Here is a 17,036-nt window from a genome sequence, read left to right as displayed (position 1 = left end):
TTATTCGTGAAGTTGTCCACACCGTGACGCTGCAGGAGACACAACCGGAAGTGACGCCAAAGCGCAGACCGGAAGCGGAAGTGGCGCGTTAGAAAACAAACAGAAACGGCAGCTGTCGTGTGAAAATGTGCGATTATTTCACTTTTCCATCTGATTTAAATATTGTCCTGAACAGAGCGGGGAGTTTTATCAGTGCGGAACATTTAGTGGAACAAAAGCAGACCCGGGGGCTGGAGTTATCTTGGCGTTAGCTCTGAGTTAGCCCTGATTTAGCTGTGCGTGAGTTTAGCCGTGATTCTCCGGGCGTGGGCCGGGGGCATGTCTGTGCACTTTGAGGAGCGGAGCGGGGTGGTCCCCTGCAGGACGCCCTGGGGCTCCTGGTACCAGACGATGGAGGAGGTGTTCATCGAGGTCAATGTTCCAAACGGGACCTCGGCCAAAGAGGTGAAGTGTCGCCTGGGCTCGAAGGACATTGAACTGCACGTCAAAGGAAAGGAAGTGTTCAAGGTATGACACAGGTCCTGAGGGGACTGTGGGATTCGTTCATTTGCAAAAACAGATAAGTGCCATTTGAGAAAGTCATTGGAGGCTTGAGTATAGTAATATTTTCAAAAACCAAATGTATTTTATCCATCCATTTTCTTTCACTTATCTGGGGCCAGAAGTCTAAGCAGACTCCCAGACTTCTCACACCCCAGACACTTCCTCCAGCTCCTTCCAAGGCGTTCCCAGGCCAGTTCAGAGACATAGTCCCTTCAGCGTGTCCTGGGTCTTCCTAGGGGCCTCTTCTGTGTGGGACATGCCCAGGGAGACGTCCAGGAGGCGTCCAGAACAGATGCCTGAGCCACCTCAGCTGCTCCTCTCGATGTGGAGGAGCAGCAGCTCTACTCTGAGCTCCTCCCACGTGACTGAGCCCCTCACACTGTCTCTAAGGGAGCGCCCAGCCACCCTGAGGAGGAAACTCATTTAACCGTTTGTTTCCACCATCTTGTCCTCAGTCAGTACCCAAATCTCATGACCCTAGGTGAGGGCAGGACCACAGATCTAAACCAGGACTAAACCAGGACCATAGGTGAGGGTAAATGGAGAGCTCTGCCTTTGGACTTGGCTCTTTCCTCACCACAACAGTCTCATACAGCGACTGCGACTGTATTATTCCATTCCTTCTTGAGAAAATCTACTCCATTATTTCTAGAAGAACAAAGAGTAAAAAAAACTTTTGCAGCTGCATCTGTTTTTGCTGTTGAGATTCAATCCTTCAGTTGCCACCAGTGCCATCATTAAAGTCTTTGGCTCTGTACCACTGTTCTCAAACTATCCCAGCATGGCGTCTTCTACACCTTCTTGCTGTAAACTGTTTTATAATGACTCCTCAAACCTGTCATCTCCACTTTGCCAGTTACCAGAGATTGTTGAATCACATTTACTTAATCTTTTTGCACTCACAGGGGAAACTGTTTGGTACAACTGTTTGTGATGAAGCGACATGGACTTTAGGTGAGTTACTGTTTTATGTGTCTATGATTCTATTGAACTGTGGTATTTCTTCACTGATGGAGTTGTCGTTTCTGCAGAGGACAAATGTCTCATCCATATTGTCCTAATGAAGACCAACAGAGAAGCAGGAAACTGCTGGTCGTCTCTGTTGGAGGGGGAATATTGTGCCAATGCCTGGGTTCAGGATCAGATGCAGAGGAAACTCACACTGGAGCGGTTCCAGCGGGAAGTAAGTGAAGCTCAGACATGTTCAGATACAGCTTATTAAAATGTCCATCATCTGAGGGACTCGAGTGCCAAAGGTACTTTAATTATGTGATGGCAGAATCACTGGGCTTGATTTTTTTCCCCTTCAGCCACTTGGACAGTGGAGTGGCTTAAAAATATAAGCACATGAAAATCCAAACGCTTATGTGATGAACATGTTTGGATGTGGATGTTGTGGAGGCTCATGTTGAGTCTTTACTGTCTGAGTGCAGTTGTGCTAAAGGAGCTAAATTGTTTTTTCCTTCTTCAGAATCCTGGTTTTGACTTCAGCGGAGCAGAAATCTCAGGCAATTTTGCAGGAGGCGGCCCGGACTTTTCCAGTTTACAGAAGTAATGACTTCTAAGGCGAAAGATGAAGTTTAAATCTCAACTGGACAAATCGTTGGAGTGAAGATGTTTCACTGCTCATCCAAGACACTTCTTCAGTTCAGACTAAGGCGGACATTTTGAAATTATGAACGTGAGGAACATTTCAGATCCTGTTTGGAGATTTTATGAGGTCTTTGGTTCATGTTGTTAACTGAACTCTGCAGGTGTATTAAAGAAATGAATGAACCTTTTGGCTTTTCAATAAATGTTTTATTGAAAGGTACAAGCATACAGGTTTACCAGATGGTGCGCTGAAGTACAATTTTGAATTGAGAACACAAATCAAGAAAAAGAAACAAAAAACACAGGGAACAGTCAAATATTCAAGCGATTATTCTACTGGATTACCACTTTGTGTTCTGTCTAATTGTAAACTAATAATTTAGCAAAAGCAATGCTTTACTTGTGTCTACAAATCAAAAATCAGTGAAAACAGCTCATCGGTAACTGCTTGGCAAAGCCGACATTCAGCTTCAAATATGATAGGCTAGAAATGACGAATCATAACTAGCCTTTTTCACTGGAGAGATCCAGAGCTTCCTCGCCATGAACTAAAATGATCACCTTGGGTAGGAGTGTGCATTCACCACAGTTAGCGACCTAGGGTGAGAGTTAAGGACTTTGGGCCCGATTTCTTGGTTCCATTTTTTGATGTTCACAAAATCCTTCTCCCTCCTCTTCCACACAGTGGACTGAGGACCTAGGTGGTTCTATACTTAATTGCTTAAAACCAGCAACCCAAATACCAAACATCATGGTACGGATTTAAGAACACACTGTACACTTGTGCAAGCAACTCAACCATGAAAGTAAAACTAAGCCGCGAGGCAGACAGAGCGTTACTCCTCGTTGATGGGGCAGATGAACAGTGATTTACGACAGATGAGTCTGGCTTTTCTTTAAAGAAAACCATCATCTATAATGGTCCTCTGTAAAGAAAATGAGGTCGAATCAGGCGGGTGACCTTGGGGTCCAAATGTTTATTTTACTGACACTGATCCAATTACAAACTTTAGACAAGGTCACCCAGTTACAAAGATCTTAGAGATTTTAATTGGCCGACTCTGGGATGGTCGGCAGGTGAGTGATTTTGTAGTAGCTGTGCTTGAGCTGACGAGCCGTTCTTCCAGAAATGGTCCAGCGAAGTCTTTGACCGTTTGGCCTGGAGCACTTGGCGGTGGCATATTCAGCCAGGCACTTCCCGACCAGCTCTCTCACGCAAACCAGATCACCATCCTTGATCTGCAGCAATAAACAAAGGGTTATTATGGCAAGTAAAGCTGCTTGGGTTTCATTAGACACCGATCACTTACATAAAGCTGAGTCTGAATGGCTGAGAGGGCAGCAGATATTTGGTCACTGCACTCGGGATCATGTTGCTCTCGCAGTTCAAAGCTGAGCAGAGCGAGAGCCAGCAGAGACGGCTGCAACAAACACAATTTAATAAATTTAATCTGAACTGTATTAACTCGAGATTAGCAGCACCAGCATAAACTCTCTGAAGCTCACCTTCATTTTGGTGAAAACAAATGAGCAGTGACAGGCCTTCAGCTGAGCCTCCAGTCGTTCAATGCTCAGGGTCTTCTCACTGTTAAAACAAAAACATCTGTAGCAACGCTTTGACGGCTTCACACAGGGAAATGTTACATAATGTGTTGGACATGTAGATGTACACTACCAGTTAAACGTCTGGACACACCCTCTCATTCAGTATTCTGTTTATTTTTACTACTTTATATACACATACAGAAGACATCAAATATATGAAGCAAGATGTGTGGAATTATGTAGTAAACAATTTTTTTACATTTCATAGTCTCAAAGTAGTCACCCTTTGCTTTGTCAAGAAATATTTAGTACAGTTATTAAAATTTGTTTCTTTCAACATTTTAGACGCATAAAGACGTCCAACATATGAAGCAGGATATTTTGGAATTGTGCAGTAAAAGTAGGAAAAAACAAACCCTGAACTGGTAGTGCATGTGCCAGATGGACCTAAATGACTTATCTAAAGTTCCCTCCAAAGATAAAGATGAGACATTTTAGTTGTGTATCTGAGTCATGTGACCGGCCTCACCTCTCATGGGGGAGCCGTTCCTGGAGGTGGCGGTAAAAAAGGCGGAGGAAGCGCAGTGTCGTGGGGGCCTTCACCTTCCAGTGCAGCTTCTCCATGATGATCTTCTCCATCCTCATCATGTCAGACACCGTGAAGCGGCTCTGGGTGATGCGGATCAGGTCAGTGGCAAGTGGCACGTTCTTCTCCTCTTCAGACGACTTCACAGCGATGTAGAAGCAGCACAAGCCCACGCAGGACAGGTGTTTGGGCTGAATCTGTTCACAAAAAATGTCATCTTGAGTCTTTTATGCTTACATTCTACTTGTTTTTTTTAATACTGACCTTCATGACTGACAGAAATCGATCCAGGACACTGATGGCCAGGGAGAACGTCTCGGAGCTGAAGCCAAAGAACCTGGTCAGAGACAGCAGGTCCCTCACCTCCAGCTCTCGCAGTTTGGTGGTCATTCGGAGCCCGTTGTCCTGCGCGCTCTCCAAACATCTCAGGCCTCCGAGTTTTGGCTGGTATCGACCTTCCTGATCCATCAAAGCCTTGAGCTGCACCGCAAAGGGCAGAGCTCCTGGGGCTGCGGGTGTATCAATCATCTGCAAACAGACGGAACAAGAACAGTCAGCAAATCTGTATGTGAAGAACAAGCCAGAAAGAACCAGACTGCACTAGAAAATGTGGACAAGAGTGAGACTGTGACAAACAACATTTTCAGATAGCCTAATGTTAAATAAGTTGAGGTTTTAGGATGATAATTAGTCCATTCCAAAGTATTGAACCTCTTTACTGCAGTAGGCGTTCACCAGTGTGACACAGGCCTGGTTCATTTGTAACGTTCGATCTCGAGCTCAATACTTGTGTTTAGTTAATGACATGACGTTCATTTTGTGCACATCCATAACTCTGCACTTCAGAGAGCGCGTGAGAAGCTCTGGACACGGACACTTCCAAATAAGGCTCTGACCACAGCTGTCACCAGACTGGACTGAACTGGAATGAGACGGCTGCAGGTCGGACAGACGAGAAACCATGTCCAAGACTCTGAGCAGATAAATACAGTGAAATGTGGAGTAAATATGGTGTTCTGTGGAGTTAAATGTGTGCCAGGAGCACAGGGTACAGGGGCACAGAGACACAGGCCTGTAGAGGGGCACAGGGGCAGGGACAGGGGCAGAGACACAGGGGCAGTGTCAGAGCGTCATGTCAGGACATGTCCCAGCCTCAGTCTGCGCTGATACAAACAAACTAGTGGAAGATAAAACAAAATCCGACCACAGAAACGCCCCAAACCAGAACAGTGACCTCAAACACAACCTTTACTGATGGAGGCGAAATCCAGCCAGGTCAAATAATGAAAGATGAGCTAGAATCAAGTATAAGCCGCTCCTGGAGATGAACGTGAGCTAACATGCTAACAGGCTAATATGCTAATATGCTAACAGAGCTGTGACACAGAAGATATGTGTCCTCTGAGAGGTTTAAAGTCTTAAATCACACCACACTGACTCTTTACTACTATAAACAACACAGAACTAACAGAATAAACACAAAAATGACACTGACTTTGACAAATAAAGACGTAAAAGGAAAGTCTTCTTACCTTGGCTAGTGACTTTGTGTGGTTTGCTAAAAACAAAACAAAAACTTCACACGCTTAAAACAAGCGAATGAAATGAGTGCAAGTATGAACTTTCACTTAAGAAAGTTTTAAGCAGAGTTTATTTGTGCCTGTGCACGGCCCCTACCCGCGGCTCAGGCGAAAAGGGCCCAGCGCCTTTAATGCGCCGATAAAACCAGGCCCTGCCCCGACACCGAGCGATCCTATTGGCTCCTGAGCCGACGGCTCTGAAATACTCTGCTCTGATTGGATATTTAACAAGTCAGTCAAGTATACGCCCCGCCTCTGAAAAGTAGAACAACCAATCAGTGCGGAGGAGGCGGGGCGTGTTTGTATTGACATTAAGTTTTTCATCTTCTGTCAGATAAAAACATGATTCAAACTCATCTTTTTCAGGTCAGATAAAGGTCAGAGGTCATAAACAGAGGTCAGAGGTCATAAACAGAGGTCAGTGTCCGAGTGCATTTATGTACAAATCTTATTCAGAACTCTAGGGCCTTTGTGATTTCTCTGAACACTTTCCAGAAGTGTCCAGACCAGAGGAAGCCTCACCTGGTTTAAAAAGAATAAATGCAGAAAAAAACATTTTATGACATACATTTTTATTTGTCTCCAATAGATTTTACAAATCTAGAAATGACACAATCCCATTTAGATTTACTAATGTTATATAACAATGAATCTGCCCTAACAGTACTTTAAAATAATTAAATATGTTTATTTATTAAACACTTTAAATAGATTTGAATCATAGCTGTTAATAACATGTAATGTTTAAAGTGCATACTACAAATAATAAAATATCATTCTTCTGGAGCCATGTCTTTGTGAGTTTCACAGTGTTAGTCAAAAACAACAGCACATTGTAAATGACGTTTTGGCAAAAAAGGGGATGATAAAAGACATGCACAAACCATGCTACAGAGCACTGCTCAGACATGTGACTGTGACTCCATGTGGACAAGATGACATTAGAAAACCCACTCATTTCATTTGCTACGCCTTTTCGTGTAGAAGCAGAAAGTCTTCTAATTCAGATTCCGTCCTGAGGTTAAGGAGCACGCAGAGGGTAGACTAAAGAAGCTAAAGAAAAAGGGAGAATGCACAATGTAGAAATGTTAATATTTGTTACCAGAAGAAGCAGCTCGATACTGTTACGGGTGAAGAAGAAGAACACAGACAAACGGATGGAGAGATTCTGAAAGACGCTGGGAAAACGTAGTGATAAAAATAATCATTAATGAAAATCAAAAGAAATTCCAGGTTAAACTTTGCCGTAAACTTTGGCACAGTCAGACTGTTGTGGGTTATTCTGCTGTTTCAGTGAGAAAACACACTGTTAAAATCACACGAGCGCGTTACTAAGAGTCCAAGGATGTGTTGTTTTAGAGTCGAGCAGAGTCAGCGGTAAAGAGTGGTATTAAATATGCAGAACCATGTTGTGTTTGGATCCACAGACACACAGAGGATTATCACATTATTCAGGCTGATGTGCAAAGTCACTGAGTCACACAGGCCACAAAGTTCTGAAGACACACAGTCCTGGTCCCTCACTGTTTCATCCCAAAATCAACTGAAAAGACATAAAACAGTTTGGCAAAAACTAAAATGTAAAAAGTGAAACGTGAAAGACAATGGCATGAAGTCAATGTAAACGATACGAGCTTTAACTTAAAAGATTTAGTTAAACTCAGACCAATGACAGATGCTGTGGCTGGAAGGTTTATCTGCTAAAACACAAAACACTCCCCCAAACGAGACGATAAAACAATCAAATTAAATAAAGGATTTATTTTTTTATTTGGCAAAATGAACTGTACAAACCTCCCCTGTGTCCTCACTCCTGTCCTTCTGAATCTGTCCTTCTTTTTCAGCCTAAATGTCTTTGTAAAAATAACGACAGATTCACCGATACCGATATTGAACCGATACTGGAAAAATACTGGATCAGGTATCGGTTTCATGATATTGACGTTGGGCCTTTAATTGGCTTTAATAAAACTAGTTACAGGCTGATTTTTGGCCTAGAATGTCTCAATAAGCTGCACTTTTCATCTCTTCACTGGTATAGGATCATATCGAGTATCAGCAGATATTTAAAGTCAAAGTATTGATACCGGAGCTGAAAAAGCTGGATCCCTGCTAAAAATGACGATGCCCATGAGCGTTTAAACACATGTACATACTGTGTGTTTTTGAGTGTTTAGATGTGAAGTTTCAACACATCACTATGGAAACATTAATCAGACTTTGTGAGACTTACTTCTTCTTGTCTTTGTCCTTTTTAAAGGGCTGGGAGCCGCCCTGAGGCCCCTGGCCCATCAGAGCCTCCATTTTCCTCCTGTTGAAGGTGTTCATCTCCTCCTCCAGCTCCCGACGTTTCTCCTCCACGTTCTTCTTCTCCTCTTGGTGCATTCGCTTCAGCTGCTCAAACCTGCCATGGAGCTGGATACCACAAAAAAACAAAGTCAGACTAACCGCAATTAGATCATTTAATATTAATAATAATAAAAATAATAATAATACTTGAACAGGTGAGTTTTTAGTAGTGATTTGAAGTGCTGCAGTGAGTCCGAGTTTCTGAGGGGTTGTGGGAGTGATTCAAGAACATGAGAGCAACGGCAGCGAAGGTTCAGTCCCCCAAAGTCCCCCAAGGTCCCCGAGAGTCCCATTAAGTCGCCCAAGGTCCCCCAAAGTCTGCAAAGATCTCCGAAGGTCTCCCAAAGTCCCCCAAGGTCCTCAAAAGTCCCTGAAATTCCCATTAAGTCCACCAAGGTCTCCCAAAGTCCGCAAACGTTTCCAAAGGTCTCCCAAAGTCCCCCAAGGTCCCCCAAAGTCCGCAAAGATCTCCGAAGGTCTCCCAAAGTCCCCCAAGGTCCTCAAAAGTCCCTGAAAGTCCCATTAAGTCCACCAAGGTCTCCCAAAGTCCCCCAAGGTCCCCCAAAGTCCACAAACATCTCCAAAGGTCTCTCAAAGTCCCCCAAAGTCCCTTAAGGTCCTCCAAAGTTCTCCAAGGTCCCCCCAAGGTCTCCCAAAGTCCTCCAAAGTCTCTCAGCGTCCAGCGTTTTGTCCTGAACAATTTGAACCATGACCGCATGTTAACACAAACCTCTTTTTCTTTCTCTTTGAGCTCGGCCTCTGTTTCTTTGACTTTGTTCACAAACATCTGCCTCATCTCCTCTTCTTTACGCTGAAGCTCCAGCAGAAACTCTTTCCTCTTGGCTTCATAGGTCTCCTGAAGACTAGAGGTAAACAGAAGCAAAGTTTGATCTTTTTTGTAGCCTATAGCCAATTATAACTCATATTTGTGGATTTGAATCTTGCAAAAATAAACTTTGACTCTACCAGAACCTAATAAAACTCTTGCCTGGTTAAAAACTAACTTTGTGTGATCAAAATCTGACTTTTAGAAAATCATAATAAATAAAAAACTCCAAAAGATTGCACCTGCCTCACCATAAGATCAGAGTTTTCCATTTTTCCCTCTAACATTGTGCAGTTTGAGCCTAAACTGTGTGATCTGTGTAACATATTTAACCTGAAAGACGTGCTGTTTGGGTCTGAATCTTTGAAGCCCATCTCTTCGAGTTTACAGCGGCGGTAAAGCTCGTAGTGCCGGGCGTGCGTTTGCTCTCGGAGGTCCTCCATGTTCACCCGTAACAGCATCTCCCTCAGCTTCACAAAATCGCAGTGGTTTTCATTCTCCACTGAAAGAAAGTTCAGGAGGTTACGTGAAATAGTGAATCCAAACCTTGATGTTTTATGAAGACCAGCTCAGTGGCCTGACCTTGTACAGATCCCCAGGGGTAGAGTCGCGCCTTCACCATCTTATTTCCGACTTTTACGTCTTCTGTGCTTCCAATGACGGCAAAAGGAAGATACGTCTGAAGCGTAAAACGAAGCAGATGTCTGTCAACTTCACAACTCTTTTCATATTTCACAAAAAAGGGAACCGGAACCGTAGCAACTCACATTCATCGATGCGTTGATCTCTGCAACGGCCTCGTCCTCAGTGGGAAAGTTGTAAATCTGGACTCCATTACTGACCAGCTCGCTCATGATCTTGATTTTTAATTTGTCCAGTTCACTTCTTGAAACCGTGTCGGCTTTTGCGATCACCGGGATGATGTTCACCTGAAGAGACGAGGGTCAAAAACAGATTCAAGAACATATTTTCACGTTTGGTTTTGAACGTCACCTTGCTGTCCAGTTTCTTCATGGTCACCAGGTCCAGAGACTTCAGAGAGTGTCCCGTGGGTGCGATGAAATACAGACAGATGTGGATCCTCGTGTCGTGATAATTGAACAAGGACCGTCTGATTTTCAGCTCCTCCTCGAGATACTTCTCAAACTGAGCGTCGATGTATTCAGTAATGGGTTTGTAGCTGTAAAGAGAATATTATGTCTATATTCATGGCAAATGCAACAGGTCAGACTTTAAAAACATCTGTCCACAGTAAATCTTTACATCATTTGGTCATAAATGTAAACTTTGCATCTCTTTAAAATGCTTCCCTGTCTCTCTTCTGTATTTGTTCAACATCGTCAGAAGAAACTCACATATTTAAGTTCATGTTGTTTGTAATAAACAGATTAAAACACAGTCGAATATGAACGAGCAGAAATAGTCACAAATAAGTCATATTGTCCCTTAATTCATGTTCATTTATTTCCTGTTTATTTTAGTTATGACACAGGAAAAGGGGGAACCTTTTATTTGTTCCACTTGTTTGTAAGGGGAATCTTTAGGGCTGCGCTCCCTGAGGGGCTGTGCTCTGCATCAGACACAAACGTCTGACTAAAGCACATTTTATAAGTTTAAGACGTGGAAAGACGTGAACTTTACCCCTCAGAGTGGATGTGGCTGATGAGGCACATTTTCTCTTGTTTTGTCGTGTTCTTTACTACTCTATCTGTGTGAAAACTGCAACACTTTGTATTAATGTGTCATTTATCATGTGTCAACTGTGTAAAGACGTGGACTCAGTGAGTGTGACGTCGCCCACAGCGTTTGGCTCCAGTCAAATGAAGCTCATCGAGGCTGGAGCTGTTATATAATAAATATTTGGAATTCTGACCGTGAGTGTCGTAGCAACCAAGCAGCCAATCAGGAGTGAGACTGATGAGGTAGAGCCTGTCCCCTGTTCTGTATGTGCTTCTCTACATTGTTATATGTCCAGGATCATATTTTAAGGTTAATTTAAGTTTTTGTATTTCTTTTCCACAGTTCTGGTGGCATGTGCGGACCTGGAGGTTTATTTGCGTGTAAAGACGACGGTAAAGACATGTCCAAATAAATGTTTAAACCCAAGATCCTCTGAGTCTAAACTGGACGGGAGTAACACTGGAGCAGCTCCCAAACGGTCCAACCTGTCTCATTCTTCTGTTTTTAGGAGCCATTTACTAATTTTACTCATCCCCAAAGAGACACTCCACATTTTCAGCTGTCACACGTCTCCATATCAGATCTGTGGAAGTGTTACCTCTCCTCTTTGTTGATCTGGTCTCCAAACCCGACCGTGTGCACCACAGTGAGCTTCAGATTCACGTTGCTCTCCTGAAGCTCGAATGTTTGTGGTCGTAGTCGCACTTCAGCCTCATAATGACTGGCCTCTTCAGTTTCAAACGTCGTATTGAACAGTGTATTGATCAGAGTGGATTTCCCAATTCCAGTTTCACCTGGAGACGGCGCAAGGATCAAACACAAATGCAGGTATTAATAATAAAAAATGAACAGATGGATGTTGATAAAAGTGTCGAGGGCGGTGAAAGCTGAGGTCGCTCGTACCTACACAGAGGATGTTAAAACAAAAGCCTTGGGCGACGGATCTGCTGACGAGCTGATCGGGCAGGCTGTCGAATCCAACATGGCCGCCGAGCTCCAGGTTTCGCTTTTCTTCATTCTATTTAAAACAAAACTTAATTATTAGCAGTGATGGGAACAACACTTTGAAAATATATTTAGCTACAGAAAGTACAAAAAACAGCTGTATGTTTGTTTCACTGTTGGTTAAAGTCCCATAATGCACTGCTCTCTGTTTTATTTCACTCAACACTGCAGATTTAGGCTGAGTTCTTCTTCTCTCAAACTGAAAACACTCTGTTCCACCTTGTGATGTCATCATGTGGCGATACAGGAAGTGCTCCGCTGTGTTTTTAAACTCCACACACCTTCATTTATAGAATCATTTGGATCATTTCAACCCTGGAATTGCCACTTATCTCGACTGAACTAAAGGTAAAAGGAGCTGTTAAACTACCACATGATGACATCACAAGGTGGAACGTCGCATTTTGAGCTTTGCAGATGTTACAGACTAATAATAAAGTCTGACTCAAACATGTGTGAATGAAACAAAACACAACTCCAGGTCTGTTTTTGAGGAGGGAACAACATTAGAACATGACTTAAAGCTACAAGAGTCAATTTTGTGTAACGTAGGAGCTTTAAGCATTTCCTGTCGCTGCGTTTTATATTTTTCTCACTGATTCTGTGCAGTTTAAAGCCTGAATTGTGTAATCAAGTTCTGCAATGTTACCACCCAACTCTGAATATTAGTGTTTAAAATGTGAAGGCTGCGTCTATTTTAACTTCAAGGCGAAATGAAAAGCGACTTCAAGGATTATTTTTAAAAAGTTGGAGAGGTGCAGCAGCCTTTCCCAGCGCAACAGAAGTGTGCTAATCTGGTTCTTTGAGTTCTAAGATTATTAAAATGACATGTTTCTGTTCATGGTCCCTCTGATTATCCATATCAGACTCATTTAAATACTCGAAAATGCCCAGATTATTCACATCAGACTCGTTTAAATACTCGAAAATGTCCAGATTATCCATATCAGACTCGTTTAAATACTCGAAAATGTCCAGATTATCCACATCAGACTCATTTAAATACTCGAAAATGTCCAGATTATCCACATCAGACTCATTTAAATACTCGAAAATGTCCAGATTATCCAAATCGGACTCATTTAAATACTCGAAAATGTCCAGAAATGAGATAATAATCAGATTTTGTTGAGGAGGACAGTGGCGTGACTTGTATGAGGATTATAAACATGTGAAAACAGAGGAGGGCTGTTCTCTGCGTCTTGGCATCTCCAGACGCTCAACATGAAAAAAGGACGTGTCCAATACAACAATCAGCCGCTTCTGTCCTGCTCCTTTCACACAAACACACAAAGAGCTCTTTATGTGAGTGTGAGTCCACAGAGCGTCCACTGGCACAACCGGACCCACGTACAACCAGACCCACGTGCAACCGGACCCACAAACAACCAGACCCACATACAACCGGACCCACGTACACCCGGACCCACATACAACCGGACCCACAAACAACCAGACCCACATACAACCGGACCCACGTACAACCGGCCCCACGTACAACTAGACCCACAAACAACCAGACCCACATACAACCGGACCCACGTACAACCGGACCCACGTACAACCGGACCCACAAACAACCGGACCCACATACAACCGGACCCACAAACAACCAGACCCACATACAACCAGACCCCATCACAACCGGACCCCATCACAACTGGACCCACATACAACCGGACCCCATCACAACTGGACCCACATACAACCGGACCCCATCACAACCGGACCCCATCACAACTGGACCCACATACAACCGGACCCACATACAACCAGACCCCATCACAACCGGACCCCATCACAACTGGACCCACATACACCTGGACCCCATCACAACCCCCCCTTCAGATGCCCATCCTTACTTATCCAGATAGTCCACACTCTGTCCACACTCTGTCCCCTCTCTGTCCACACTCTGTCCCCTCTCTGTCCACACTCTGTCCACTCTGTCCACACTCTGTCCACACTCTGTCCCCTCTCTGTCCACACTCTGTCCACTCTGTCCTCTCTCTGTCCACACTCTGTCCACTCTGTCCACACTCAGTCCCCTCTCTGTCCACACTCTGTCCTCTCTCTGTCCACACTCTGTCCACTCTGTCCACACTCAGTCCACACTCTGTCCCCTCTCTGTCCACACTCAGTCCACACTCTGTCCCCTCTCTGTCCACACTCTGTCCCCTCTCTGTCCACACTCTGTCCACACTCAGTCCACACTCAGTCCCCTCTCTGTCCACACTCTGTCCACACTCTGTCCACACTCTGTCCCCTCTCTGTCCACACTCTGTCCACACTCTGTCCACTCTCTGTCCACACTCTGTCCACACTCTGTCCCCTCTCTGTCCACACTCTGTCCACACTCTGTCCACACTCTGTCCACTCTCTGTCCACACTCAGTCCACACTCTGTCCACACTCTGTCCCCTCTCTGTCCACACTCAGTCCACACTCTGTCCCCTCTCTGTCCACACTCTGTCCACTCTCTGTCCACACTCTGTCCCCTCTCTGTCCAAACTCTGTCCACACTCTGTCCCCTCTCTGTCCCCTCTCTGTCCACACTCTGTCCACACTCTGTCCACTCTCTGTCAACACTCTGTCCACTCTCTGTCCACACTCTGTCCCCTCTCTGTCCAAACTCTGTCCACACTCTGTCCCCTCTCTGTCCACACTCTGTCCACACTCAGTCCACACTCTGTCCCCTCTCTGTCCACACTCTGTCCACACTCTGTCCCCTCTCTGTCCACACTCTGTCCACACTCAGTCCACACTCTGTCCCCTCTCTGTCCACACTCAGTCCACACTCTGTCCACACTCTGTCCCCTCTCTGTCCACACTCAGTCCACACTCTGTCCCCTCTCTGTCCACACTCTGTCCACTCTCTGTCCACACTCTGTCCCCTCTCTGTCCAAACTCTGTCCCCTCTCTGTCCCCTCTCTGTCCACACTCTGTCCACACTCAGTCCACACTCTGTCCCCTCTCTGTCCACACTCTGTCCACCACACTCTGTCCACACTCTGTCCACTCTCTGTCCACACTGTCCATAACTTCACATACATCACAGTTATGACCTTCTGTTCAAATGCAGCTGTTTACATCTTTAAATCTTAAGATTCCACTGCCCTGTCTCTGTCCACTGCCCTGTCTCTGTCCACTGCCCTGTCTCTGTCCAGCTCTGCTCTGTCCCTGTCCAGCTCTGGTAGTGTCTCTGTCCACTGCTCTGTCCCTGTCCAGCTCTGGTAGTGTCTCTGTAAATGTCTTTGCTCTTCAGATGTGTCTGTAAAGAGCAGGTCCTCGCGCTGATCCTCTTATCCTCTGTCCGTCCTGTGCCTGTTTGTTTTACTTTATGGTCACTCAGTGCCAAGCGCCATTTACGCACGTTGCGCACCTGCCACTGCTGCTGCGCCACGACCACGAGCGGCACCGAGGCGCTTTAGGCGCAGAAAAGGAGCTCGCCTCGTGACCATAAGTCACTCCAGCTCCAAACATAATCCTGCCCACGGTCCGGGTTTAACGTAACGACGCCGCTGAATCACAACACAAACAAACGCACATCCATCCCCCAGAAAACTGCGCAAATCTGACCCAAAACGAGCGCAACGCGCGCGCCACACGCTCCTGCGCGTGCCTCCGCAGACTTACAGTGAACACATCTATGTCAGGGGCCGCCATCGTCAAAGAGGCTGCGTGATCCTCCAGAGCTGCTCCTCATCACACAGCGGCCTCAGAGCGACTCTTTCAATATGGACGCTACAAACAGCGCCCCCTCTGGACAGCAGGGGGCACTGCAGCTTTAACATGAGCTGTGATGGACACAGAGGACACTGGACCATGAGCTGTGATGGACACAGAGGACACTGGACCATGAGCTGTGATGGACACAGAGGACACTGGACCATGAGCTGTGATGAACTAAACAACAGGGAGAAGACACTTAGAAAATCAGTTTAGATCTAAACCTGAGTGTCCATCAGAGAACAGAGAGTTTTCTCCTCCTGAAAACTTCTACAGATCTGAAAGGTCAATTATAATGTCCAATAACAGAAACACAGCCATTATTATTATTATTATTATTATTATTATTATTATTATTATTATTATTATTATTATCATTATTATTATTATTATTATTATTATTATTATTATTATTATTATTATTATTATTATTATTATTATTATCATTATTATTATTATTATTATTATTATTATTATTATTATTATCATTATTATTATTATTATTATTATTTATCCACAATCAGTGATGGGAAGAATACTTTGCAAATGTATTTACTTACAGAATACTGAATACCTGCATTAAAATATATTTTGTATTCAGTTCCATGGGCCAATCAGAGTACTGTATTCTGAATACTCTGAATACTTTTACACCAGGTTGTATTATTTCATAGTGTAAAAACATGACGTATCATTTACAAACTGCTTTATTTTTTATTGCTTTATTCATTTATGTCAAAGTAGAGACTAAACCTCACACACTCTGCCCTGTAGGACTGGAGTGTGTTTGTGTCCGGTGTTTTTCTCACTAAACTGTGGCTACATGATAAAATACTGTCCTGAGTCATTTGATTTTAGTAAAGTAACTGTAATCTGAACAACACCAGAGGAAAGAGTAACTGTAATCTGGTACAGTTACTTTTACTCTCACTGTCCACACGGTGACAGCAGGATGCACAAGTACACAATACACCGGAAGCGACAGGTTGGAGGAGGAGGAGGAGGAGGAGGGGGATGGAGAGGAGGAGGAGGAGGGAGAGGACAGGACGGAGGGGACGGGGCAGGAAAGGAGGGGGCTGGAGAGGAGGGAGAGGACAAGACAGGAGAGGAGAGGGAGAGGGAGAGGACAGGACAGGAGAGGGAGAGGAGGGAGAGGACAGGGCTGGAGCGGACAGGACGGAGAGGCCGGGGCAGGAAAGGAGGGGGCTGGAGAGGAGAGGGGGGAGAGGAGAGGGGGGAGAGGAGAGGGGGGAGAGGAGAGGGGGGAGAGGAGGGGGATACAGCTCCAGACGGTCTGTCCGCGTGCATCCTTGTTTCTCCTCTGCTCTAAACACAATGGCTTTGACCCAAGAGTCGATCTTATCTTTTTTACTCGAACACGGAGGTAAAGTGAAGAACTCCGATTTTTTGAACCATTTCAGGAGCCGGATCCACAGCCCCGATCCCGCGGAAAAGCAGCACAACAGGGACCTATTCAAAAAGTTGGTGAATAGCGTCGCTGTGGTGAGAACAATGGACGACACCAAGTTTGTGGTGGTGAAGAAACGGTACCTTGACTTTGTTAAAGACGCGCCGCGCTGTGCGTCACCCAGAGCGCACAA

General features: G+C 44.8%; 3 protein-coding genes across 3 annotated transcripts; 1 reads left to right on the top strand and 2 right to left on the bottom strand.

The window, feature by feature from the left end:
• The first annotated feature begins 71 nt into the window (after positions 1 to 71).
• On the top strand, positions 72 to 2,324 carry nudcd2 (NudC domain containing 2). Its single transcript, XM_033973548.2, has 4 exons — positions 72 to 507; positions 1,449 to 1,497; positions 1,575 to 1,726; positions 2,015 to 2,324. Exons 1-4 carry the CDS (start codon positions 319 to 321, stop codon positions 2,096 to 2,098), a joined length of 474 nt encoding a protein of 157 aa, XP_033829439.1. The 5' UTR covers positions 72 to 318; the 3' UTR covers positions 2,099 to 2,324.
• Positions 2,322 to 5,994, bottom strand: ccng1 (cyclin G1). Its single transcript, XM_033973538.2, has 6 exons — positions 5,800 to 5,994; positions 4,532 to 4,795; positions 4,211 to 4,464; positions 3,643 to 3,721; positions 3,447 to 3,557; positions 2,322 to 3,375 (listed from the first exon to the last, which is right to left on the bottom strand). The coding sequence occupies exons 2-6, from the start codon at positions 4,793 to 4,795 to the stop codon at positions 3,184 to 3,186; spliced, it is 900 nt and encodes a 299-aa protein (XP_033829429.1). The 5' UTR covers positions 5,800 to 5,994; the 3' UTR covers positions 2,322 to 3,183.
• A 412-nt stretch (positions 5,995 to 6,406) lies between these two features.
• On the bottom strand, positions 6,407 to 15,467 carry LOC117377168 (septin-8-A-like). Its single transcript, XM_033973525.2, has 10 exons — positions 15,343 to 15,467; positions 11,606 to 11,720; positions 11,301 to 11,496; positions 10,016 to 10,202; positions 9,790 to 9,951; positions 9,605 to 9,701; positions 9,356 to 9,524; positions 8,927 to 9,059; positions 8,081 to 8,262; positions 6,407 to 6,900 (listed from the first exon to the last, which is right to left on the bottom strand). The coding sequence occupies exons 1-10, from the start codon at positions 15,370 to 15,372 to the stop codon at positions 6,846 to 6,848; spliced, it is 1,326 nt and encodes a 441-aa protein (XP_033829416.1). The 5' UTR covers positions 15,373 to 15,467; the 3' UTR covers positions 6,407 to 6,845.
• Between the last annotated feature and the right edge of the window lie 1,569 nt (positions 15,468 to 17,036).

This window comes from Periophthalmus magnuspinnatus, chromosome 10, assembly GCF_009829125.3.
Source record: "Periophthalmus magnuspinnatus isolate fPerMag1 chromosome 10, fPerMag1.2.pri, whole genome shotgun sequence".
NCBI lineage: Eukaryota > Metazoa > Chordata > Actinopteri > Gobiiformes > Gobiidae > Periophthalmus > Periophthalmus magnuspinnatus.
Note: the sequence above shows the minus strand (reverse complement) of the source record. Positions and strands in the feature narration are given on the sequence as shown.